General features: G+C 40.8%; 1 protein-coding gene across 1 annotated transcript in view; it reads left to right on the forward strand.

Moving 5' to 3' along the window:
- Nucleotides 1-3,409: 3,409 nt before the first annotated feature.
- Nucleotides 3,410-27,150, forward strand: part of PGM5 (phosphoglucomutase 5) — a 69,618-nt gene continuing 45,877 nt past the window's right edge. The window contains exons 1-6 of the mRNA XM_054284686.1: nt 3,410-3,670; nt 10,071-10,233; nt 12,773-12,919; nt 16,957-17,082; nt 18,770-18,960; nt 19,859-20,013. Of these exons, the coding sequence (XP_054140661.1) occupies nt 3,410-3,670; nt 10,071-10,233; nt 12,773-12,919; nt 16,957-17,082; nt 18,770-18,960; nt 19,859-20,013 (1,043 nt within the window). The remainder of the gene's footprint in view (nt 3,671-10,070; nt 10,234-12,772; nt 12,920-16,956; nt 17,083-18,769; nt 18,961-19,858; nt 20,014-27,150) is intronic.

A 27,150-nucleotide genomic window follows, 5' to 3' on the forward strand; every position in this document is an offset into this window, starting at 1 on the left:
ATGTGTTTCCATCTAAAACTCAGGTATTATACTAGTGATGAATTGTGAACTTAAAGGCAAAACTCGCTTAGTTTATGGCACCGGTTCAATTCCCCTGCAACATTTGCAAGCTGATACAAAATATTTTTCCTTGACAGAAAGAAGTGTCATGTCCATGGCAATTTCTTGTATGTTTGCATCAAATCAGAACTGGGCTGGGCTTCTACAATTTACCTTCAGGAAAATCCGTTAGTGTTTTCTGCCATCTTGCAGAGGGGACACTTCAGGTCACCAGGTCAACTGAATTAGAAGTAATTGTGTGGCTATAAAGGGCTTCTGTTGCAATGGCACAGACTTCTTTCCTTCAAGCCCACACAGGCAACAACCCAATTCCCAGCTCAGTGCATGAAAAAACTGGGCCTAAAATGACAAAGGTACTAGTACAATGCTGGTAAAAAAATGATGGGCAAACACAACAATACAGCTCTTAAAGTAATTAACAGTGCCATATGGTCACAAGACGAATTATGGTGAACATTTTAAGGCTCAGGAGTTAAAAAGCTTTAAGAATCGAGTAAGAAACCAACTACAGGGTGAAAATGTTCCTGTACTAGATTGCATATGTCAAACCAAGTTTCTAAAATTGGCATTCAGAAAGCTAATTGTTTTAGTTGGAAACCGAACAAATTTAACTTTCAGTCCTGTCACTCCATTAAGCTGGTTTTTATTTTAACAACCTTTTAAAAATTCACTCGCAACACAGTTTGGTAATACTAAGAATAAATTTAGCTGTTGTTTCCCAAGGAGACATTCCAGACTTTTAATATCACCCCAAATTGATCATTATTCATTCTTTGAAGATACACAGCAGTGATCAGTTAATGCTCTGCAGCACTGGCCATTTACAGAGATCTCCACTTCTCAATGACATCTGCTGAGAACAGGACTGTATTGCTATAAAACAGAAATCGAAGCATTTACCCATGGATAAATGTATCCACATAATGCTAATCTGGGTGCTGGAAAACTGAAGAACTGAACTAAAAAAAGGCAAAAAATTGTTCCTTTTCTTCAGCTTTTGTACTAAAATTTTCAGGCTCTCTGCATTAATTTCCTCATCCTTTGCACTTCTCCTGTGAAGGCTGGCATTTTATTTATCAAAACAAAACCTGAGGTCTCCCTGAAATAGCATGACTTTACAACATAGTTTTACAAAGCATTACAAGAATCATAATGAAAGAGAGGTTACATAAACTTTTGGATGGACTTACCTAAAGCAGAGCTTGAGTTTGAACTAAAAATTTTACAGTGCTCAGTACAACCCATCACATTTCTGGTAATGCCTTTGTCAAGGCAATGCTTGAAAAGACTCTAAAATACACTTTTTCATTACTGTACACAAATTACATAGGTGGAGACAAGCAATTCTGGGAAATTGTCATTGATTGCCCATCTTAAAATATATATTCTGAGAATGTCAGTGTTTGCAGAGGTTTAAAATTGATTCAAACTAATATATTTTTTTCTAAATGCTCAACACATTCCCTCTATCCATATGAAAAATGCAGTCAATTCTTTATTTCAAAGACTATCACATTTCTTCTTACTTTGGTCATGCGTTTTCCTTTATTGGGATCTCATCTGTTCCACCTTTGCTGCTGTTTCCTTGTAGAGCACTTGCTCTGGTAGATACCAGTTATCTGATTTTATTTCAGCTTTTGCTAAGGCATACTAGTGCAATGTCATGATTTCATTGCTGGCAGTGCCCAAAATTATTTAATATACAGCTGCATCATTAAAATTGTGCTTTGTTTATACTAGGTATATGAGAACTGGCGTTTCCACAGGGCAGATTTTTCCCTTTTGTTGTTTAAGATGCATTCTGAATCAGTATAGGAAGGAATCATGAGTACAGGCTAGGAGGTCTAATGAAAGAAATGAGATTACTGTCCTCCTGTGTGTTCTCTGTCCCTCTGCTGCAGTATATGGCCCACTATAAAGGTATTCTGCCAACAGAGCTAGAATTCCTGTATCTGCTTAAATGGCTTACTTTGTTTAAACTAAAAGGTTGGGCATTGCCTGCCGTCGCATGTAGCATGTTTTAATGTGATGGCAGCCGTCCCTGCCAAAGAAATGTATGTGTAGAAAATTATGTCTTAAACAGTCACACTCTATCTGCTATGAACCACCAAAAAGCTGGCAGAAATAGGGCTCAAAACCATGACTGAGTTCCTCTGGTTACTGTTCAGCAGGTGACTCTCACTGACTCTTAATGAACTGCTGAATGAACTCCCAGCCTCTGTAGAACACAAAAACATTTTAACCCGTGTTTGCCTGGCCATCTCCGGTCATTGCAGCAAACACGTATCTTTGTGAACCATAACACTCCACCTGGCTTCTGAGTGGTGTACGAGCAGACTCCTTCACAGAAATGAGAAAAATGCCTTAAAAAACTACATTTGCCTACTCAGATGCAGGTCTGCAGGAATCTCCTAAGCACAAGAATAGCATCGAGGTTACATGACTATTTTTCCCAGCTCTCCCACCAAGAGAGTTGTCCTGGCAAAAAACAATGCTGTGTGGGCCCAGTGTGAAAAGAGCATTTGGATGGAAAATTTCAGCTGATGTTTGACAGTCACAGGCATCTATAAACACAGCCTTTACACTGGGAAATGTCAGGCATCTTTGCAGTTGCTAGTGCCACCACCTCTGCATTTCATTTAAGCAGAATGAACCCATGCCAATGAACTAAGCTTTACCATACATCTGTATGAAATGCCTTGGTTTAGCATAGGGAAAGGCACCTTCATGGTTGGCTTTACAGTGAGCCTGGAGAGAAAAACTAGCACAGTTAGTAAGCAGGAGCCCCTCCTTCAGTTTACTTACTGTACAAAAACCTTGCTTTTGAGCAATAGAGAAAGAAAAAACTCGATTCTCTTTGTTCGTTCTCTAATTGCCTGCTGCGCTGCTCCCGTGCCCGGGGCAGTTCCACGGCCTCACCCAGCCGGGATGCTGCGCTCCGTGCGGGCAGGGAGGCGCTGCCTTCATGCCCTGGGTGCCCGGTGCCGGCGGGGGCCCCGGCGCTGACAGACCGTGATCCCCCCGAGCAAGTGTGCAGCGCTGGCTCGCCCGCTCCTCGCTGCCTCCAGTTACATCGCTGGCAGGAGCCCGCGGCTCTCGGCTTCGCTTTCCAGGGTTATTTTTGGCCGGGGCCGCCGCATGCAGATGGCAGCGAGCCCCGGGCGCCTTGCCGGGCGGCGCGGCGCCGGCGGGGCCCCCGGCGGGCCGGGCGGGGAAGGGGCGGCGCGGCCCGGCCCCCGAGCCCGCCCCGGCTCCCCCGCCGCGCCGGGGCCGCCCGGGAGCGCCTCTGGGCTCCGCACGGCCGGCTCGGCAGCGTGCGCCGCGGCCGCCGCTGGCCAGCGCAGCCGCCATGGAGCGGACCCCCATCCCCGTGCTCACCGTGCAGACGGCGCCCTACGAGGACCAGCGCCCCACGGGCGGAGGGGGCCTGCGGCGGCCCACGGCGCTCTTCGAGGGCCAGCGCAACTACCTGCCCAACTTCGTGCAGAGCCTCCTCTCCTCCGTGGACCTCCGCGACCGGCAGGGCTGCACCATGGTGGTGGGCAGCGACGGCAGGTACTTCAGCAAGACCGCCATCGAGATCGTCGTTCAGATGGCCGCGGCCAACGGGGTAAGCTGCGCCCTCGCCCTTCCCGCCGCCCCGCGGGTGCCCCTGCTCCCCGTCCCTGGCAGCGGCACCCGCGCCCTGCCCGCCGGTGCCATCTCCCGGAGAGCGCCCGGGGCTCGGATAAAGGCGGAGGAGCCGCCTGGGGCTGTGTGCCAGCGCTGCGCGCCGCCGGTGCCGGCCAGCCCCGCACCTGCCCCGTCCGGCGGCCCTGGGCTGCGCCGCCCGGCCGGGGACAGGCGCTGGCTCCATCGGCGGGATGGCAACCGCTGGAGACTGCCGGCCGTGCCCTGCTGTTTCGCCCCTTCTCTTAGGAGGAGGAAGGCATGGGAGCTGAAACATAGGGGCACTCTGCAGGAGAAAATGTAGCAGAGTTAAAACTAAGTACGCGGGAAACAAAGGTATCGAACAAGCACCTGCTGCTCAGGATGTTTTAGAGGAAAATGGTACTGTTGAAGGAAGAGGAATTCAGCATTTTACCCGCAGCCTTAGGAAAAGAACAGTTCTTTCCTCTTGGTCACTTGCTAACAAATTATAAAATGCAGGAGGACGCCAGTGGCAGAAACCTCTGGTCAGACAGCATACAAATTTTTTTGGTGCAGTTTTGAATGTAGGAAAGAACCCAGGAAGAGAACTTTTGTCTTTTGCTAGAAGAAGAGAGACCTTATGTCTTCTGCGCATGTGGAGAAGTGATATTTCTGTATGTACACATTCATGTGTGGATGTGTATAGACAGAAAGCTGGAAACTCTACATTATCCAGGCTTGAAGTTCCTACTTCAAAGCAGAGTTGAAACTGCTATCTCTCATTATGATGCCTAGACTGATCCTCTAGGTTTGGCAGAAGGAGTGATATAATTCTGTAGGGGTTTTTTAAATAGGGATTTTTTTATTCAAAAGGCATTCCTTTCAAAAGGTCTTTCAATTTTGAAATTAATCTCCGCATGTGCTTGAATTTTCCCTGCTGATTTGCTGTCACATACAAGACCAACCAGCCTTGTATGAATAATGAGTATTTTAAATTTACTTCAAAAGTATGTTCTCAACATGGTGATAATATCAAGCAGATGTTCAGTGATGCCTAAAGATTTCAGAGACTGTGTTACATACTGTCTGCCTAGTGCAAAATCACTGTTATACAGGGACTTGTGAGAGGCCAGGGTTTATGTGGCCCGGGGTGTGGGAGGGCTCCGTGGGGACAGTGGTGAGACCAGCACAGCGGTTCCATCTGCAGTGTCAGGGGAGGGAGCGCGCAGGGAGTGAGTGCAGGGCAGAGGGGTGGACTGGTGTGTGGGGAGTTGCAAGGAAGGTGTGAAGCACATGGAGGAGTGCTGCTCCCTAGCCCCATTGCCCTTGTGGCCCGGTGGAGACAGTGTCATGGATGGAATTGCACCTGTTGGCCAGGTGGGGTAAGGTGCAGCAACAGCTGAAGCAAGAGCTGCCCTGCAGAGGCTGAGGGCCTCACATGCTGGTAGGAACTACAGGAATGGGTTTCAGTGCTGAGTGGCCACAAGAACTGAGGTGCTGAAGAAATTTAGGATTTAGAGGAGCAGGGGCTTCTCGTCCAAGTTATGCTGGCTAATTTTTCCTGTCAGCCTGCCTCCTTCCTACTGCTTCTGTCACATTCCTCATCTTGCTGGAATATCTTTCTGACCTCAGGAAATTTCCAGTTTGAGATGATTCTGACACCTTGCTGTAATAATGCTCTTTCCCCTTTCTTAGTTACTGCAAGTTTCTTAGAAACACAGTTTCTCCCTAGTGCTTTCTGAAGCCAAACCCCGTTAGCTTCTGCTCAGAGTTCTCACAAATACCTGAATTCATGTATGATTCTCTTGCTAATGACACAGTCCTCAGAAATTCAGCAGCTTAGCTGGTAGGGAGCTATTGAAAAGGCTTCCCATTTCCATGTTCTAATGCTCTGTTCCCTCTTTAACATCTTCACCCTGGTCATCTTCACCTCTGTTTCTCTCAAGTACAATGTAAATGCATAAGTTTCACATTTACTTCATTAGTACTAGTTGTATGTTTTATTTTTTGGCTGTTAAGATACACCTGCTGGGAAAATATCTAAATCTCCTTGATAGCATTGTTTAGTGCTGTGCTATATAAATAGGGGCAGAGGAAGAGACTCGTGAGCAAAGATCTGTCCCTTTGGATGAGGTTAATGTCATGAGAAAGCATGTAGTTGGTATCACAGGGAAAGAAGTGAATTGATGTAGGCTGGATCAGATGAAACGTGGGGAAGGCTTGAAAGATGCACTGAAAATGTTCAGCTGCCCTGAGTGCCAGCAGTGCTGATAAACTGAACTTTAATCTCCTTGCTGGAAGACACATACTGAGAGCCATGGCTAGTTGTGCTGGCTGAGTACAAAAATAAAGGCGATTTTCTATTATCATCTGTAAATGGATTGCCCTTTAGAGTTGCTAGGTTCCTCTTGTTCTAACTTGGTGACTCATCCCACATTCCCCGTGTGCTAACAGCCTAGCACGGTTGGCATGGGCTCCAGTACAAGGAATGAGATGAGGTCCCCTGCTCAGTCAGCTGCCAGTGCTTGGCCTGCCTTCTACTCCTCCTTGGTGCTGCTGGCTCATGCCCTCCAGCTCCGGGCTGCAGGTGCATGCACCACTGCTGCAGCCTGCACAGCTACAGGCTGGCCCGTGCTCTGCAGCTGCCAGCAGCACATGTGCCACCAACTGCTGATCAGAGCTGAGGGTGAGCAGCCAGGGTTGCCCCTCAGTGGGCACACAGCTGGGATGGTAGCAAACACTGCTCAATGACAGATGCATGTCATGGGAAGGTGGGGGACTGGGAGGAAGGGCAGACAGAGGCCCTGTACCATTCTGGGTTGCAACAATCAGTTTGACAAAGTAGAGGCGGTAGGAGAGTATTTGAGGGTCTATTTCCCTTTTCACCTGCGTCGTGCCAGTAGCAGTGCAATGCAATTCCTCTATGTATTAGATGTAAATATTCAATTAGACCAACTGGATGGAATGTCTCATTTTTAATGGAAGGTTTAGGATATGTTTAAACAAGAAGCAGTTATTTGTGACTCTCAGTGGTGGATCAGAAGGCAGTGCCGTTACTCTGAATGTGGAAAGTCGTGACAACGTGCTAGAGAGACTGCAGGGTATTGCTAGTAATGCTGCAGAAGTGTGAGATGGCAGAGTTGAGTTTTCTGGTCGTCTCCTATGTAATACCATGTTAGTTTATTTTCCATGGCCCTTCATGCAAATCTTCCCTCCCTCCCTGGGTCTGTGTGATATTTATTTGCTTCTACACTGAGTGTGGTGTTCATATTCCTGAATTTTACTATAGTATCCTAAAGATACTAGTAAAATACAGAAAGGCACAGCCCGAAGGATGTAGTGTACTTGCTTCATGTTCTTTGAAGTAAAATTGGCTGAGGCATGTGAGAGATTACTGGGAAAATAATTTAAAAAAACATTAAGTGACTCCATAGTAATCAGCTGAATTGTCTGAAAAGGCACAGCTGCAAGTGGTAATATTGCATAAAAATGTTCCTGTAAAGTACTTGTTAAGGTACTTTATTCTTTCAGCTGTAACTGTTTGCTGAGAATCTTTGTTTCTGCTGTTGTTACTAAAGTACAGGAACAAAATAGAATGGGCATAGGGATGCAGTAATAGAAGAGATATTACATGCCTGTGATCTTGTAGCCATGCAAGTTTTTGAATTCCAGAGATAATCTTTCCATGCTATGAAATTGTCCGAGATTTTCAGAAGGATATTACTGGAACTTTAGTTGTGACCCAGTATGTGGGTACAGTTTGGTAACCGTTTTAGCTCAGATTGTGAGAAGTCTGTAAAAACAGGTATTAATTAAATTAATTAAAGAAATAATTTAATGCTAGTTTAGCATTTGATTCAAAATGAAGAGTTTCTGAGAGGATGACTTTGTGCATTCCTGCCACCAAAATTAAAACAGCAAAGGAAGATGGATAGCACATTTATACCTTTAAGGTCTGCACTGTCCTGAGGGAGTTTTGTAGAAGCACTGATGGCCTTAATAAAACGTGAAACTTTATAGTAGTCCCTGCAGATAAAATACTGTTGTATCATTTATGTAATTTGATTTGTAGGATCCTTAATTTAGAATGCTAAATATTGCAATCTTTCTATAGTACAGAAATTAGCATAATAAATAACATTTCAAAGTAGTATAGAAATAGTAGCCTCATGACAAGTGCTTAAGGCAAATCAAATTACTCATATTTATATTAATATTTGGCATCCAGAAAAATGGGAAAACTGGTTTATGCAACATCTGCTGATCGGGAAGAAATTAAATATAGCAGAGATAGTCCTAGGTAATTTGTACATTCTGAATAATTTAAGGATTCTACTAAGTTTTAAAAATACAGTTATGTTTATGAGGACAAAAACTTAAAACTCACTACTTTAGATTTAGAAATACCAAAACCATGTTTGTGACAAGCCTGCATGCAAGTGTAAATATGTTTATACTTGAGTGCCTCCAGATAGATTCAGATTGTTGTTTTCAAGCGTTTTGTAAAACGTTATTGCTGTCGTATTCCTTTTGTTTACTCATACACAATACTGTTTTAAGAGCTGGCAGCCCTTTCTGACAGCTGTATTTGGAAGATTGAGTCATTGCTCTAGCTTTCTACATGCTTCATAGTTTAAAAAAAGGGAGGAACAATATTCAAAACAAACAATTTCAAGGTTTTTAAAATAATATTTTTCTTTTCACGGTAATATTTTGTTTGTTTCTTAATGTATGACCTCTCCTGTTTTCTAGCAACATTCCATAGGCTTCGGAATTATCTGCAAAAACTCTGAAAAGAGAAGCAGGTAGACAAACAATTATTCTTTCATCAGAGCTTGAGGTAGAAATCTCAGAAGACTGCATTTTCTGCACGTTTTTTAAAATTCAAAAGCAGATCCTGTGGTTCTTACTGAAAGAGAAACGGTTAGACATAGTTTGTGATTGGTGAGAATTATCAAAAAAGTAATTTATGGTAGAAGTTGATAATTTCTTTGTAGTCCTAATTTTTGAAATCAAAATACTGTACAAAACCATCTTAAATAATAATCTCCTAATCCTTTGCTCTTCTGAAATAATTTGAACCCACACTTTTAAGTAACCATTGAGGTCCTCTTGTGAGTGCCCAGAAGAAGGTCATCTGTATATGAAGGAACAGCTCCATATGGACAGGAGGCAGGTAGTGACTGTGCTGTTGCTTTGCTGAACAGACTGTGGAGCTGTCAAATCTCCCTCAAATTAGAGAATGAACTCTGAAGTTCAGTTCCCAGTCTGCTTTCAGATGGGGAGTGGAAGGGATTTGGTGTTCTGCCTTTCCCTGTGCCAACCCTAACAGCCCTGCCCCTTCCCAAACTACTGCTCAGTAGTGGTGGTGGTGATGATAGGGGTTTATTTGATTTTTTAAAATATTGCTGTTATTAAGAAAGTCCAGACTTCAACAATATACTTTCAAGCTCCTTGTGCAGCTGCCTCAATTCTCATCTGTAACACTTAACCTCTCCTTCTACCCTTGCTTTTTTGCATCTTCCTTTTGCATTCCCCAGCATTTGGAACTCTCTTGTATTTCTTTATAAATACATTTCTTATTGGCTCCTAGGTTATTTATGTTAAACTGAAACTGTAGTATCTGCGTAGGGGATGAAGGCATGGTTTTGAAATTGGAACCTTGCAGTGGAACTGCATATAATACCAAGCACATTGAGTCAGTGTTTAATAACACCGCCTGAAAGGGTTTTTTTTTTTATTTTAAGAATGGTGGGAACTTCCCCTGCTCAGCTGTGCCCTGGGAAACTATTCATTTGGAATAGCCAAGGAGCCATTGATAGCTGAAGGAGGAGCAATGCTTTCTGTGGGGCAGGACATCCAAGGCTGTCATGCAACAGAAGTGTAACTACAAGATTCTGTAGCTCCTAATGTGGAGTGGTACTTGTGATTACACTGAAAGGCAATTTGCTTTCTATTCTCTTTCTGTTAAAGTCCCAGCCCTGCAAATGCATCCACGAGGGCAGCCCTAAACTGTACCAGTATCTGTGAGGATTTGCTGACTTGTGGATTTGCTGACTTGTGGGGTTACCTGGCAAGTTTTGGTAGCAGGATGATAGCCTAGTGTTGTGCTTGGGAGCTTTGCAAATCCTTGTCACTGCTGTTTGCTTGCTGTACTGTCACATCCAGGCCACTGGGGTTAAATGTGCCAGGTTACAGTATTTTTTGTCAGTGCTCCAGGTTAGCATGCAACCAACTCATGGATATTTCTCTGCAAAAGAGTATGTTCTGTACCAAGACTTTACCATTTCTATCCTGTATCTTCTTGTGTGTGTGTTTATATACTAATTTTCAAAAATTTAGTACTGCTCAGACTACTTTGGCTTGTTTTTCCCATGTAGATTGGCAGATTGGTTATTGGACAGAATGGCATCTTATCCACACCTGCTGTTTCATGTATCATCCGAAAGATCAAAGCCGCTGGTGGAATTATCCTAACAGCTAGCCACAGTCCTGGGGGACCTGGAGGAGAATTTGGAGTAAAGTTTGAAGTTTCCAATGGAGGTATGGTTTATTTAAAAAAAAGACACTACAACATTGCATCTTGGTATCCTGGAAATGGCTTGTGAGGATGACTAGCTGTCTGTAATTATGTGTTTTTTATTTACTCTCTTAAAGCTGTGAAGGATGTAGGCATCTCTTTTTCTTTAAATAATATTTGTGTACGTGGGTCTGAAAAATAAGCATTAAATGTTCATTGAAGCCCTTGGAGTAGCTGTAAGATTTCTATAAACAACTTGCTGTCTGGTTTTTGCAGTCATTTATGTAGGCATCCAGATTACTGTAACAATTCTGATCCTTTTATAAAGATGCCTATGAGGGAGTTCTGTTTTCTTCATATTTCTGTGTTGCTCGTCTTGGCATTTACTTTAAAGCGTGTAATTTCAGAAGTACTGTAAGCAGTGTGACTCATTGTCTTGTGTGGAAGAAAGCACACGAGAAACTTCTTTTGTTTACCCAGGAAGTAACTTATCCAGGTAGGGAGTTGTACCATTTTACCACTGCAATTCCACCAATGAATAAGGGAATTTTTGTGTGTAGCTAAAGTCTTGTTTTCCAAAATTGACAGCTAACACATTATGTTGTTATGGGTTCTAATCTACCTGTATATGTTATAGGTTCTGTATGGTTTACATTACAGATTTGTGTACACTTATATAACATTATGTGAGGTTGCTGACACCTTGTATATCTCACACATGTAGAGTGCTTTCCATGTGACAAAAAATGAACTGAAAGTGCTTAAATAATGTTTCTTTCCCTATTTTGAATGTGGGAGAACTTGAGATGGGGGGCTTTCTCCCTTCTCTCTTGTGTAATTGAAAAATATGCAGGGTTAAATGAGTGTGATTTTATAAACAGAATAGGCTTGAATCCCAGAGGGATTACAGGGACTATGTCAGGTCAGCCAGTAGGAAAGCCAGGGTCACAGCACACATATACCAGAGCTGAACCATTAGATGAATTAGCACTCTATGAACTTTAAAACACCACATGCATCTAAAATCTGCTTGATAGATGGGTAACAGTTGGAGTCTAGTGTGCTTTGCCTTAAAAAGAATTCAAAAAGACTAGTAAGCTTTATGTATGAAACAGTCCTCAAACACTGGTCACAAGGTTTAATTATTTATGTTAATCAGCTGGGCCATAATGAAAAGTAGTTGGTTTAAGTTCCAACTGAGAAAATGTGAGTTAAGTATTAGGCAAGGTGTTTGGACTTGAAGACAGTGTTTAAGCACAGCAACAAGCTCCTAGGGAAGGTTATTGTTGGTCTATATTCTTGCTCAGTCTATTTTGCAGATCCAGGTCAAGCAGAAGTGGCTTGTCTCTGTAGCTGTAGAAGAGAATGTAGAGTGACCTGTGGGATCTCCTTAGCTGGAAATATCAGTAGACAATACATCCATCTCTCAAGGAAGATCTGTAGCTAATGACATCCTCACCCTTTGGATGGGTTTGGATTAGATAAGTAATATTCCATTTTGGAAGCTAAATGAATGGAGACAAGTAAGAAGTAATTTTGGAAGCTAAATGAAGAGTTTAGTGGCTGGTTTTTATTGTAGTGATTTGGGCCATCTGGTGCACTGCATCTGAGATGGAAGACACTACTTTACATGGCAATGCACTGCATATAGCAGCATTGCGAGACAAATGGAAAGTTCGTACTGAAAAAGCCTTCAAAGACATTTTGGATGAGGAGAGAGAACACAACAGAGGGAATAAAACATATGATTTTTAGAGTAGGAGTGTAGCTTTAATATAAGCTGTGCAGGGTCAGATAAACCAGAAAGGGACTTACTGCAATTCATACTCAGTTGCAGCTCGGACTCAACCTTTTCACTGCATATGGCATAGTTCATCTAGTAATTTTCACATCAAGCCGGCAGCTTTAATTTAGTTGACAGTAAATCTTTGAAAATAAAGCCATCTTTCAGGCTGTAGCAATCAAAGTAAATCAGAAGACGTGTTTTCTGTTTCTGAATGACATAACCAATCCAGGTTGTAATTGCTAATTGTTAAGCAATTAAGGCATTTTGAATTCCAACAAAGATAAGTTTCATTCAGGTAGTGGAGGAAAACTGTAACACAGCACCACTGTTAAATGGGTAATGTTTCTAAAAACGGTATTTTTTTCTAATGAAATAATGTGGAACACCAAGCTATCTGATCTTCACAGGTGTGCATTTGCAGAAAGTCTATGAAACACCAGAACGTGCTGCTGAAGAGCAGGCTTTCCTTTGATAGCTATGTTGAGATTCCTTGCAGAGTGAAAAAAGGCAGTCCTTGACCAATAAGCCCAAACAAATGGGACTGTGGTTACCTCATCTTTCTTGCCCCTGGATAACTTACTCTATGTCAATCAAAATGTTGTGAGTAATGCAGTGTATTTCCATGTTTTATTTTTTTGAAAAATGTTTTAAACCTGTGTTGTAGGGAAAGAACGTAACTCAAATATATTCAGAAAAATGGTTGCTATAGCACTCATTTTTAAAATAGGAAATCTTCATTTAAAAGAAATGACCCATCACATTATTTTCTGTTATAGGACCTGCTCCAGATATAGTTTCAGAAAAAATCTATCAAATCAGCAAAACCTTGGAGGAATATGCAATTTGTCCTGATCTCAGAGTGGATTTATCACGCCTAGGAAGACAAGAATTTGATCTGGAGAACAAATTCAAACCTTTCCGAGGTATCCATGTGTGCTTCTACTCATGCTAAATCCATTGAGTCTAAATATTAGTATTACTGCAGAATTATAATGGGTAATTATATAAGCAGAACTTCAGTTCTTCGAAATACCTTACTAAAAGTTACCAAAATAAGAGACAGTATAGAATCATAAAATGGTTTGTGGTGGAAAGTACCTTCAGAATCATCTTGTTCCAACTGTGCTGTCATGGGCAGGGAGACCTTTCATTAGACCAGGTTGCTCAGAGACCCATCCAACCTTGCCTTGAACACTTCCAGGTATGGGGCGTCCATCAGCTTCTTTGGGCAACCTCTTCAAGTACATCACAACCCTCACAGTAAAGAATTTTTTCCTAAAGTCTAATCTAAATCCCTTCTCCTTCACTTTAAAACCTTTCCCCCTTGTCATAACACAGTTTGCCTGTTTCAAAATTCTCAGCTGCCTTTTCGGTACTGGAAAGCAGCTGTAAGTCTCTTCAGAACCTCTCCATGCTGAACAATCCCAGATCTCTCAGCCCGTCCTCTTAGGAGTGGTTCTCCATGCCTCTGATCATCTTTGTGGCACTCCCTTGGGCTTGCTCCAACAGGTCCATGTCTTTCTGGTACTGAGAACCCCAGAGCTGATGCAGCCCTGCAGGTGGGGTCTCAGCAGAGCAGAGCAGAGCAGAGGGGCAGAATCCCCTCCCTGCCCTGCTGCCCACCCTGCTCTGGATGCAGCCCAGGACACGTGTGGCTCTCTGGGCTGTGGGTCATGCCCAGCTTTTCATTCCCAAGAGCCCTCAAGTCCTTCTCCGCAGGGCTGCTCTTGGTGAGTTCTTCTCCCAGTCTGTGCTGTGCAGGTGCAGCACTTCCTGCTTGGACTTGTGCAACCTCACGAGATTCTCACAAATCCACTTCTCAAGCTTGTTCCCTTCCTTCTCCTGTTGTGTCAGCTGCACCGCTCAGCTTTGTCATCTGCAAACCTGCTGAAGGATCACTCAGTGTCACTGCTGATGTCATTGGTGAAGATATTGAAGGGTACTGACTGGTCCCAAGACCAAGAGCCTTGAGGGAACCCACTTCCACTGGTCTCCACCTGGATATAGAGTCATTGACCACAACAATCTGGCTCTGTCCGCCCAGCAAACTGCTTTTCCATTGAATAGTCCATCCATCAGATCAGATGTCATCACATGTCTCTGCAATTCAGAGATATTGCATGTGATGCCATGTGGTACAGTGTCAAAAACCTTTAAGAAGGCTAGATAGATGACGCTGGTCTATCATGTATCATCTGAAAGATCAGAGCAGATGCTGGAAGTATTCTAACAGCTAGCCACAGCCCCGGGAAACCTGGAGGAGAGATTGCAGTGAAGTTTGAGGTTGCCAATGGGGGTAGAGTTCGGGTTTTTTTTAATAAAGCAAAAGGTCTCATCAAGAGACTCCCCATGTCAGGTGGCCAACCACAGAGCCCTATGTTGATCTGCTTCTTGATTTTCACCCACAGGGTCTCAGTCTGTTTATGGCTGTTTGTCAGAGGCAGCTCTTGACAATCTGACCCTTCTTTAACATTGAGCACAACACCTCCCACCCCTCCTGTCTGTCTGAAAAGACCCAGCCTGTCTCTTCTGAAAGGCTTGCAGCCCTCAGCTCCAGTGCTCCAGTCATGAACCTCATGTCCCATGTTTCTGTGATTGCAGTTAGGTCGTAGTTTTCTAAATGCACCATGGTATCCAACTCCTTTTGCTTGAATCCAATGCTGTGTGCATTTATAGGTAAGCGTTATGTTTGTTTTGCATTTCAGGACTCTGAATTACAGACTTTTAAGTGCATCAGGCCTCCTCTTTCAGCCAAATATCTTTGCTAAATGTATGCTTGCTAGTAGTTAAACACAAAACACAAACCTTTTTGGTCTAGGAATGGTTTCCTTATTGAAGACTAATTGATAAAAGAGTAAGTGAGACTCTCAGTTTATTCATTTTTGTTCACACTTTCTGAAAAGTTATGGGATTTGTACATCCAGCGACTCCAAATGTAAAGGGATTGCTTAAGCACATGTTTAATTTTAGGCATAGTGAATACTTTTATGCTTACAATTGATTTAAAATTATCTAACAAAGCTGTTTTCTTGAAGGAGTCAAAAACAAATTTAGGGGTCCTGATATGTATTTCAAAATTAGTGTATATTTCATATATTTCAAATACTGTAAAAGTCTATGCAGCCTCAAGAACTTTCTGCATTCCTGATGCCCTAAAATTAAAGCCATTTTGTTTTTCACCCAAACTTCAAATTTTGAGACAATTTACATTTTGAGAAATAAAATTTTTCATTTAAAAAAAAAGTCTTTAAATTTGGATTTCACTGGGGTATTTTATTTTATTGTAAATAACATGTTTGGCTTTTTTAGGCAAACAAAAAGAGACACCCCTCTCCCCCAAATATGTATAAAAGTGCATACAAATATTTGCAGGTTTTCTTATGTTTTTCTAAGAAAAAAAAATCATTTTCCAATCACATCTTCTAAGAATACATCAACCTGAGATAGTAAAGCTATCAGGGAACTCTACTGAAGCAATGCAATTGGCATATAAGTGCATGAATAAATACAGTTTACACAGATTTCAGTGCAGATTGAAGGCGCAGAAAGAATGAAAATAATTGAAAAATTAATTTAAGATACTCTCTTATGTATTTGAAACTTCTGCTTTTTCGTCAATTGTATGAACTAACTTCTGTCAATCAAGGCTACAAGAATCCAACCCTCTGTGAATCAAGAGGTGCTGGAACAATGGAGGTTAGGTTTGGCCAGAGTTAAAATAATTTTTAGACTTTAATCCTTCATGTGCTTTATATTCACATGTGTGAGCAGCTTCACCAGAGTTGCCACATTTGTTCAATTGTGTAAAGCTTAGGGCCTACTAAAATGCTGCAAGGGGCAGGGCATAGAAGACCAATAATATAGTCCTAGTAAGTGTTTAAAACTTTCAGCATATAGCATAGAATTGACTCTTTTTCAAGTAGGTTTCACAGATAATTTTTCAGCCTTGAGAGCCTTTTTTTTGTTTCTTCAAGCATATTGTCACAATCTATTATAAGTGTTTTTCTCAGGCTCAAAAAATGTCTCTCATTTTCATGTTACTCTAAAGAAGAGCATTAGTGTGAGAGGTCAGTGTTTCTGTGCAAAATTGGATGAGATTCTAAGTAATAATTTAACTTATAAGTAAGATATTTCAAGATACTAATTTAACCAGATGAAAAGACATTTGTATAACACATGCTTTTAAATTTAATCAGGAAAAGTAATTAACTCCAAGATGACTGAGAAGCATGGCTTTTGACAGTTGTTTGGTTGCTACTTTCGTTATGACAGACTTATTTTCATTAATTCATTTTTGTTTAATGTTTTACATCCAAAAGAACTAGAAAAACTGTAGTGCTCTCCTTTTACGAATTTAAATTTCAAGTTATCAAGAACTTAGCAAAAACACCGATGAGCCTTTGCTTTCCTAAATCAATGAGATCTACAATGCAAAAGTATAGTTTGTTATCCACCTACAACAAACTGAACACAGGTATTCCTGGTACCAGAATTTAGAAAATAGATTGTATGTCTCTCTTGAAGGAGTCATGCAGATAGATACTTCTGTCAGGTAGAAGTTGAGTGGTGTCAACTTGCCGTGAACATCCTTTTCCTCTGAAAATAAACCTATTTGGCTTGCAAAGTTTTTCAGTGGTTTAATGAACAATCTATTAAGAGTTTACTTTGATGTAAGGTACACTTGTGAATGTCTTCAGTGAAATAGGAGCTGTCAGCTTACATTATCTCTAGAGTCTTTTGGCAGGACAAACTGTTGATCTTTTCAAGGCTTAAAGCTTGATAATAGCCACACTGAAGGCAGAGGGAGCCTTAGACTCTTCCTCTTTTCAAAGCAAAGCTGTGTGATGTGGGATTGTGTGGCCTGATTTTAGTGGAAAGAGATCTGTTGGGTGGAAGAGATCTGGAAGAAATAGCTTCACTTGGGTGAACTGTAGTCACTTTTTTGGTGTGATTTTTCTAGTGGAAATTGTGGATTCCGTGGAAATCTACCTCAATCTCCTTCGAAGTATTTTTGACTTCAATGCCATCAGAAATTTGCTGACTGGACCCAATCAGATTAAAATAAGGATTGATGCCATGAATGGAGGTATGGACTTAAGTACTATGGGGACAGAATTTCAGTAGGTACACTGAAATAACTTCCCAATAAAAGTTGTACACTGCAGTGGTTTCCCAATAACATACATATAAATGTTGGACTTTTATGTAGTAGAAGCTAAGGGTGATAAGGAAGGATTTGAATCTTATACTAACAACAAAGGCAGTCTTAGTTATGGGTTATATTTCTTACCAAGCAAAGAGATTTATCTTACTTGATAAATAAGTAAGGACATATGTGTCCAATAAAAGCTTTCTGCATTGGAAGCAAGCAGGGTGAGGTAATCTTGCCGTGACAGGGTGATGAAGTGTACTGTAGTGTCCAGTGACTGAGGAGGTTACAAGGCAGTCTCTACTAAGAGGAAATTATAAATGGTATAAAACTAGTAAAGTCTGAATAAATAAATCAAAGAGTTAGCTCAGACCTCTGTCTCACTAATGTTAAAAGGGAGCAAATTTCAGAGTACTGTGGACAAGTTGAAAGTGTCATAGAAGACAGCAAAGGGATCAATGATGTACTGATATTAAAAAATTATAAGCTGTATCACTTGGGGAAACACAAACCAGGATAAGATCTATTTTAGGCTACGTTATGAATATATAAATAAGGATTGCTGCAGATAATGAGTTGAAGGATAGGAGCATGAGTAAGACTGTTCAGCATTATCTTATGGAAAACAGATTATGTCAAACAAACCAGGTTTCATTCTTTAATGGGATTACAAAAACAGACCCATAAAAGGAGCTGGACAGACTTAGAAAACTTCTGTAAAGCATTTTATCTAGTACAGCGTGATAGTTCTGAACACCCAGTTTTGCCAGACTGTGTCAAAAAGGCAGATGCTGTCCTTTAGCAGTGCAGAGGGAGCAGTGAGGAAAGCACTGCCCCTTGTCGTGTACTGTACTGGAGAGATGTTACTAAAATTCCTTGGAGCTCTCATGTTCAGAATTTTTACATGTAAAAAGATGCATAGTCTGTTTAGGGTTAGAAAAACTGATGCATCACAAACATTTTAAAGGACTTAGCTTGTTTACTTTATTTGCAAGGTGGCACAGAATTGGCTTTATGACCTTGCATTTTGGTGAAGAGATGGGTATCTACAATTTAAAGTACAGGTAGATTAAGTGTATACAAGTGGAATGTATTTTTATGGCTGTAGATTAACATCTACAGTTTCGAGAAAATTTTTATTTATTCTCTGCATGGTAGCAACTAAAATGTAGTAAAATTCTTTAGTGGACAAATCTATTGCAATTTTCACATGAATTGGAATCTTAAGGTGGGTGTATTTCCCATAGGTATTCACCTAGTGTTAACTTTCCTTGCTATTATGTGTTATTTAAACACATAGAATAGTGGGTTTTTATTATTTATTTTAGTGAGAAAAACTCCTTTATGTGTATGTTAATTTCTTTACTTAATAATCTGTAAAAAAACCTCTGTGTCTTTCACCATTTTGATTTTCATGTAAATAGACTATTTTCATACTGATTAGTTATTTACTTTGAGGACAATCACATATTCCTCTGTGAAATAGTAGTTTGGGGGTTGTTGCAAGGACAAATGCATAGAATTGCTGAAATTATATTTTGTATGCAATGTCCACAATGCTGTAAAAAATCTGAATGTCAAGCATATGCTTTTGTGACTGCATGGCAGATTTCTGTTTTCACAGTTATGGGACCCTATGTGAGAAGAATCTTGTGTGATGAATTGGGAGCTCCTGCAAATTCTGCCATCAACTGTATTCCTCTGGAGGATTTTGGTGGACAGCCTCCTGATCCAAATTTAACATATGCAACTGCCTTGCTGGAGGCTATGAAAGGTGGCGAGTATGGATTTGGAGCAGCTTTTGATGCTGATGGAGTAAGTGTTTAGATCTGTCCTGAGGCTGCACCGTAGTTGTTATTTTGTCTGGGGTCAGATATGGGATATGTAAGTATAATTTATCTGGTTTTCAGTAACCCATTGAAGCTGAAAGTGGTATTACTTTCAGGTACAGATGGTAACATTTGCAACCCATAAATCAGACACATATGTTGTAATTTTTCTCTGCAGATGACTGAAAATCAAGCAGAATTTGAAGGCAGGATGAGAATTATTTAAGTATCAGGCTGGTTTTGTCTTGTGCTGGTGTAACACTTTTTTCCTTGGTTAGGAGCACGCAGCATATAGATTATACAGACTTGTCACAGTAAACAGTAATAACATTAGGTCCTTTTTGGTTAGCATCATGAATTAAGGGCTTTTTAGCTAAACAAAGCACTGAGTCATAACCTCTGCTTATTTTAATTTTTTAATGTTGCATTTTCACCATAATAAAAAGCATTGTATTACAAAAGAACTTTCTGCCCTGACAAGGTGGGAGAAAGATTAAAAGGTCCTGAAGAACAAAAGCTGTTTTCTATTCTCAGTAAACACAAAACACTCTCCTACTCCCATAATAGTGTGTGCCATTGGCAAAAAGATTCTCCTACACAAGCATTCTCTTGGCAGAAACAGGGCTGCTGAAGTGTCACGTAGGAGGCAGAAGCTAGAAGTTGATCTGGAGCTTTGATTTGCAAGGCAGGAGGGAGTGATGGTGTGGTAGTGAGATTATAAACATGCCAGGATGATTCCAGTAAATTTTTCTGCCCAGAGAGGTATGTGAATTACCCAAAGGCTGCCCTTTTTCTCTCTGCCTCCAGTGGATCTAGGAAAAAAAATTAAGTGTCCTCAATACATGGAATTTAGGATGCTATTTTAAATTTGTTTTCTTCTCTAGGACCGCTACATGATCCTTGGCCAAAATGGTTTCTTTGTTAATGCATCAGATTCGCTGGCTATAATTGCTGCCCATCTGTCTTGCATTCCCTACTTTTGTCAGACGGGTGTCCGAGGATTTGGCAGGAGCATGCCTACCAGCACAGCTCTGGACAAGTAAGATGAAATATTTATTTGTATCACCTTGTCATTACATTAGTTATCTTTACCTTTTATTACATAGAAATTCCAAAATTGTGAAGTCTTTTGATAAGAGCTCTAAATTTTCCCCATCTTTATGTGTTTTATTTTTTAAACTGGTTTTGACAAGATTTTGATTGTCAAAACCTAGACTAATTTTTTCTGTTTTTACTTGCATTAAAAGAGTTTAATTCAGTTTGGAGAGGAAGTAAATTGGTAAATCTCATGTACCAATATTTCACTGTATTCTCCCATAAAACTTTATTTTTTTTATTACTAAATAATGGTTTACAGCCTCATCTGGCAGCCCTTTTTATGAAAGTTGTGGAATTTTAAAAAGGATGAAGTAATAGATCAATACAAAAAATCAAAACCCTCCTTAGAATGAGGAAATATGAGCATCTTGTGTTAGCAGCTGAATTTTGAAAAAGTTTCATCCAGGCCTGAGTTTACTGTAAATATCAAGACAAGATGGATTCTTTTATTGCATTAATATATTCTGTTTGGAAAAGCTTTGGCTAAATCAATTGTGTCTCAATTCATCTGGCTGCATAGCTTTACTATGACAAGTGTGATCTGCTGCTTCTCTTAAGTGTGTCTAATCAGGAAGTAGTAATTTTAAAGCGAAAGGTAGGTTGTATGGAAAGGTTGATTGCTGTATCTACTGTTTGCCTATTCAGGAAGTTTTGAGGTGTCACTAAATTCAGAGCTTGCAGCTTCCTCTAATGATTGACAGAGTCTTTGGGGATATATTCCTTACTTGTGGGTAGATAGTCTAGTTTAAGGAAATACTGTTAGGTCAGTGTTTGGTGTGTTTTGTTTATTCTGTTCAGCAGTCAAAAAATCTCCTTATCGTTATATTGAAATACAATATAAGTAGAATTCATTTTGTATGTTAACACCATATCTGCATTTCTGTAAGAGCTGAAGAAACAGTGACATTTAAACATGTTTTTCTGTCTGCTTTCCATAAAGTTTGATAAATATGTCAGAAAGCATGAACTCAAGTCCCCGTCAATGCTCTGTGACCGTTTGAATTATATTCTTTGCAATGTTTACTTGACCTTCTGGCACAAAGATTGTTTCATGGTGATTACTGCCTTATTTAGTTTCGTGGAGCTAAGCCTGATTATTAAATAAAACTGAGCAACTGATAATGATGGAAGGACTTAAGTATTTTCCCTTCCATTCTTACAAATATTTATTGTTATGAAGTTTTTAGTCTGTATCCAGGACACTTAATTTATTTTTTTATTTTGTTTTGTGGTTCTCCTTGTTTTCTTGAAGACTTAGGAGTTCCATGTTGTCATGTAGCTCAGTGTAGACCGTGCAGTTTTCACAGAGACCATGTGGTTCCAAAGCCCCTGCCATGGGCGGGGATGCCTTCGGCTGGTTGTGCAACTCAGGCAGTGTGGCTAGAGCACTGTAGCTGGTAAGGACTGAGGCAAAGCTGCCACTGACTTCCTCAGCCTTCTCCATGTCCTCAGTAACCAGGTTTCCTGTTTCTTTCTAGAAAGAGTCCACATTTTCCTAGTCTTCCTTTAATCACCAGCGTACCTATAGAAACTATTCTTGTTGCCTTTAACATCCCTGGCCGGATTTAATTCTATCAGGGCTTTAGTTTTCCTAGCATTATCTCCAGCTACTTGGACAATTAATCTGTATTCCTCACAGACTACCTGCCCCTGCTTCTACCCTCTCTAGGTTTTCTTCTTGTGTTCAAGTTTGTCCAGGAACAACTTGTTCACTCACACAGGCTTCCTGGTGTTTTCGCATTACTTCCTCTTCATTGGGATGCATCTCTGTCAAGCCTGTAGGAGGTGATCTTTGAATGTTTCCCAGCTTTCTTAGGCCCTTCTTTCCTCCTGGGCTTTGTCCCATGGCACTCTATCGAGCAGATCCTTGAAGAGACCAAAGCCTGCTGTTCTGAAGTCCAGGCTAGTGGGCTTGCTGTGTGCTCTCCTCCCTGCCCTGAGGATCTTGCATTCCACCATTTCATGGTCAGTGCACTTCACATTCCACACCAGCTCCTTGTTGTGGTGAGATCATTAGGATGTCTCCGTGTGAGCTCCCCTGTCACTTGGAGGAAAAAAAAAATAAATTCATCCATGGACTCTAGGGACTCCTGGATTGCAAATGCCCTGCTGTGTTGTCCGTTCAACAGATACCAGGGTGATTGAAAGCCCCCGTGAGCGCCAGGGCCTGTGAAGGTGAGGCTGCTCCTGTCTGTCTGTAGAGGCCTTTATCCATTTGGTCTGCCTGGTCAGGTGGCCTGTGGCAGACCCGCAGGCTGTAATGTCTCCAGTCACTGCTCTCCCTTTAATCCTGTCCCCTAAGCTCTCAGTAGGTCCTTATCTGTCCCTTGGTGGGTGGGTGTGGGCTGCCTGCATGGATTAGAACAGTCTAAGAAGTATCACACTCGCCTGGAACTTCCTTGGAGGTCACTGAGCTTTGGCCTGCTTGGTAATAAGCGTGGCTCTCCTCTGGGAGAACTGGATCAATTCCTGCCCACTTGGCTTCTGTCTTCTGAGGTCACAGAGATTTTTCCTGAAGTGTATGCTAGACAGCAAATGAAAACTACCTCTTTGTATGGTGTGTCCATATTGTGTGGCCGCAGTTTAGCCTGGAACTGGAACTTTTCCTTAGCTCTATTAAAGAAAAATTATGCACAATAACTTAGGGATTTAGAAAGTCTGTTCCTTTTCCACTTGTGTGCATGATGTATTGCTTAAGACTTTTTTAAAGGGCATTATTAAACTTAAAAAGCAGGAAGCAATAATCGAAAAGACTCTAAATGTTGCTTAGAAATATGGCATTAACAAATGGAGCAGTGAATTACAAGAGAATTCACTCAAAATACTTAACCAGTGTTGCTTGTTTTTGCTTGAAGTGACTGCTGGAATATACTGGTATGGACTGTAGGGAGAGGATAACACTTTACAGGAAACATCTGCTTTAATATGCTCCAACATCAACAGGATTGTGGCGGTACGTCTCCAGACTTCAATTCTCTGGCAATATGTACTCACAGGCTGGTGTTCTTTTTGTTTTGGGAACCTGTATTCCCTGTTCAAAAAACTATTCTTGTTTCATATCCTTGTATTCTGATTTATCTGATGCCTGCATAACAGGAAAGGAAATGAAATACTGAGATGTTAGCTAACAGTGTACAAAATGAGAATCACAAGGGTGAATAAAAATTGTTTCTGCAGGAAATACGAAGTTGGGTGTGTGTATAAAAAGCAGTCAAGATGGTACTAGAGAAAAAGGTTTCTGAGAGAATACTGTATTCTGAGACTAGCATCTGATAGGTTGTTTCTATGGCAAGGTTCTTTCAACAGCATGTAAGTGCTGTCATTACACTTGGCCTGGGCAAAGCTAAGCACATTACTGTGCTGTACCCTGCCACTTTACATCTGGGAGCCTGTCTCTTAATGCAACTTCCACACATCAGTGTTCTGTCTGCTGATTGTCTTTGTTGTCTGATCATCTAGAGACAGCTTCTGAGGGGGGCTGTGGTGACAATAAGTGTTCTGGCTTGTTTACCTCCTGTTGACATGGAGGGCAGAGATGCCATGAGCTCTAACCAATCTGCCTTAAGGAGGCTGCCCCTGATAGCAAGTAACGTTGCGGTTTAGAGTGTGGTCCATTTTCTCTGAAGCAGACCAAGAAGCTTTGCTTATGTCATAGAAACGTTTAGGTTGGAAAAGACCAATAAGATCATGAAGTCCTCCCTCCCTCCTTCCCTCCCTCCCTCCTTCTTGTTCTTACATCTTTGATTTCTTCTTTCTCTAAACACTGCCTTTATTTTCATCTATCTTGTGCTCTCTCTTACCTTTCACATTTCCATGTTTTCCCCTGTTCCTCTTATCCCACTTCCTTCCCATTCAGTGTCTCCTCTTTTTCTCCAAATATGTACCTCAGGCCACAACACACCACATCCCACTTGTGCTTTTGTCATTGTTTGCTTGAATTCTTAACATGCAAATCCTGCATGGATTTTTTTTGTCTGTCTTTTCTTGTGCATTTCTTCTATGTTGTCAGTAATCTGAAAAATTGTGTGCCAAAAGCAGTATAGGTACTTTCTATTTCTTTTTCCCTGCATGGACACCCTTTACTATTGAGTTTAAGGGATTTTTTCAACATAAAGGCTTCTCCAAGTCATAAATATGTCTTTCTGCATGGTTCATACTGCCTTCACTTTGTGACTGTGCTTTGTTCAAGTTATGCCAGCCCTAACCTTTCTCCTTTTATCTTTCTTCAGCATGATAATTCAGTCTCACTCCCTCTTATCTGAAATAGGCTCACTGTGAATATTTTAAGACACCTCTGTCAAACTTAGTGCATGTCGCATATAAGCAGTTTTTAAATTAGATAAAGCAGAAGGACAATTTGTGTTCTGGAATGCTGCAGAAGGACAACTGCATAAAACCTTCATGAATGCAATTTAACATGTTTGAAGTGTAATATAAAGTTGTGGACCACTGTGATTGGAAAGGTGTTCAGGATTTGTAACTTCTAGAGTAACACTGTGATATTAAAAATGTCCATATAAATCCTTTGTATACTTGTATATATAGTAAAACAATAGGGTTTTTTCTGTAACAACCTTCAGATATGTTCTACAGCTAAATGTTTTATTTGCACAGATATGACATGTTTGAGAAGATTTGTGGAGGAAAAACCAGCTATCAATACAAGGCACTGATGTTCTTTCTTTAGCTGTGCCTCTTGGTTTGATTTCTACAATGTGCTTGTAATCTAGCTGCTATCCTTTTGTCCCTGAATGTTTTTTAAGCAGTGGAGGTGATTTATCATTGCAAACATTTTCAAAGATATCCTTAGGGAGTTGTTTTGGTCTTTATGTTTTTTTTGATGGTGGATTTGTTATGCTTTACTGTAGTGTTGCATATTTGACTGTTGCAAACCCATCATATGCTTGACTATCCAGTGTTTCATTATCCTAGCCCATACTGGTCCAAACATGACAGGCTACATTTTAAATGTGTATGGGGTAAATGTTTACTCTCAACACTTTACAGGACAATGGCAGTTGGATACTCAAATGCTTTTTCAGTGAAAGATAAAAATGAGCATATGATCTATTGCATATTCTTGACATTTACAGGAGAGAATGAATCTTGTGTTTTTCAGTGGCTGCTCGTGAAGAAAAGGACAGAAAACATGTTGGTGTCCTGTCCTGTGAAATATCAGTAGAATACTGATATGGCAATTCCATGGCTTTTACTTGGCACACAACTTAGCTTTAGGGTCTGAGAGGGATTCCATGGCCAGTTCTGGGCCGGAAGGCAGCTGTTCCCTGTTGGGAATGGCAGGCTGCAGAGCAGCCTGACAAAACACACAGCTCTTACTTTTACACAAAGGTAGCTGGATTCTGGCCTGTGCATGGACTGGACTGTTATAGCTGCTTAGCTTAAAATGAGCAGGTTTATTGGTTGTGCAATGTGAAGCTTGCAGGACTGAATACATAAAGGTGATTTGAAAGCTTTCTTCATGTAAGAGAAAATATGAGTTGAAAACTATGCAGTGCTCTCTTTCCAGCTTAATATTTGGCTGAGAGTGAAGTCAGTTTGTCAGCCAGACTTAGAGGGATAAAGATTTGGTGCTTGATAAATATGTTTTGTAACCTTGATTGACTTCTATTTAGAAGTATGTGTATTTGTAGTTCTCACAAACAAACAGACTTTTGTCTAAGCTTAATGTGCTGTATCTGAAAAACTACCTGAGAAAAAGAAATGTTTTGCAAAATGCCTGGAGCAAGACTTGTAGTGTGCAATAGATTGATGGCAGGTAACACAAAGTAACAGATTCTTAGTGCCACATGTCCAATATCTCAGAAAGTACACAGCTATGAATAAACAGCAGGAATTCCTACAAATCTCCTGATAAAAAGTCCAGAAGTGTTTTAATTAAAACAATCTGAGGAATTTTGCATCCAGTCAGTTACAGAAGATTTTGTGACTACTTAAAAGTTAAAGACCCCTTTTCTTTCAGGTTTTATGCAATCTTATTATATGCTTCAACTTAGAAAGGCTTTTTGGTATATCAGCATGTCTGAACATGTTTTGCCCAGGCTGGAAAGCACAGCTGGTATCAACCCAAGAGCAGTCTCTCCCATCAAAGCATTTTAATGTCAATGGTTGGCCTTCATGGAGAATGCTTCCTGCTGTTTTAAAAGAAAATTTCTCTGGCTCAGAATTTCAAAACAGTGTGTTTAAAATTCTACTTCTAGGGTGTATTAAAGTATAATCTTCTTAGGTTGTTTAGAAATTAAGGGGACAGTAAATTGTTGTTTACATCCTGTGTGTTTTGAAGGTCACTGTGAGACTGGCAGAGCCAGGGAACTTAAAATTGTTTGAAGAAGATTGAGAGTCCTGTTAGACCAGATCTTATTTTAAGTAATAATCAATTGAATTATTGTATTGATTTTGAAGGAGAAGAAACATTGTATCCTCTTTCCTTTTGTGGGGGAAATGAAAGAGGTGGAAAATCTTTCCAACATCAACAATTCTTTGATTCTGTAGTAACTGTCTATACCTATGGCATACTATACTTTCTTCTTCTTTCTGTAGTTTTTCTATGAGCACTGTCATGTACTTGTCTACTTTCTTCCTTTCCCTTCCCAGACAAGTCCTACAACCAAAAAGAGCACTTATTAATTTTCAGTCTTTAAAATATACAGAACAGTTTGCCAGAGAGCAAAGGAAAACTAGTGTGAGCTTGGCAATCCCAATCTAAATGGCATCATTAGGGAGCTACTAGAATAAATAGTATCTAACCAAACCGATTGCCTGGCTGATAAAATGATGGAATCTGTTGATGGTGTTAAGATGGTAGATGTCATTTTCTGCCATTTTTGCAGTCCCTTGTTATTTCTGTATCCAGGAACTTTATGTTTCAATGGGTGGAGAGTTAGGTTGGTAAAAGTCTGGTTTGATGCTCAGACTCATAGGCAATTGGTTGATGAATTGGTAAAAAGTGGGGTACTGCCGAGGTCTGTTCTGTGACCTGTCCACGTATTTGTCAGTGGTCTGAAGGGGGAGATGGAGGACACTCAAACCCAGTTAGTTTGTAGATGACACCAAATGGTGT

Source organism: Melozone crissalis, unplaced genomic scaffold, assembly GCF_028551555.1.
Source record: "Melozone crissalis strain CALT ecotype California unplaced genomic scaffold, PUWL_Pcris_2 ptg000005l_1, whole genome shotgun sequence".
NCBI lineage: Eukaryota > Metazoa > Chordata > Aves > Passeriformes > Passerellidae > Melozone > Melozone crissalis.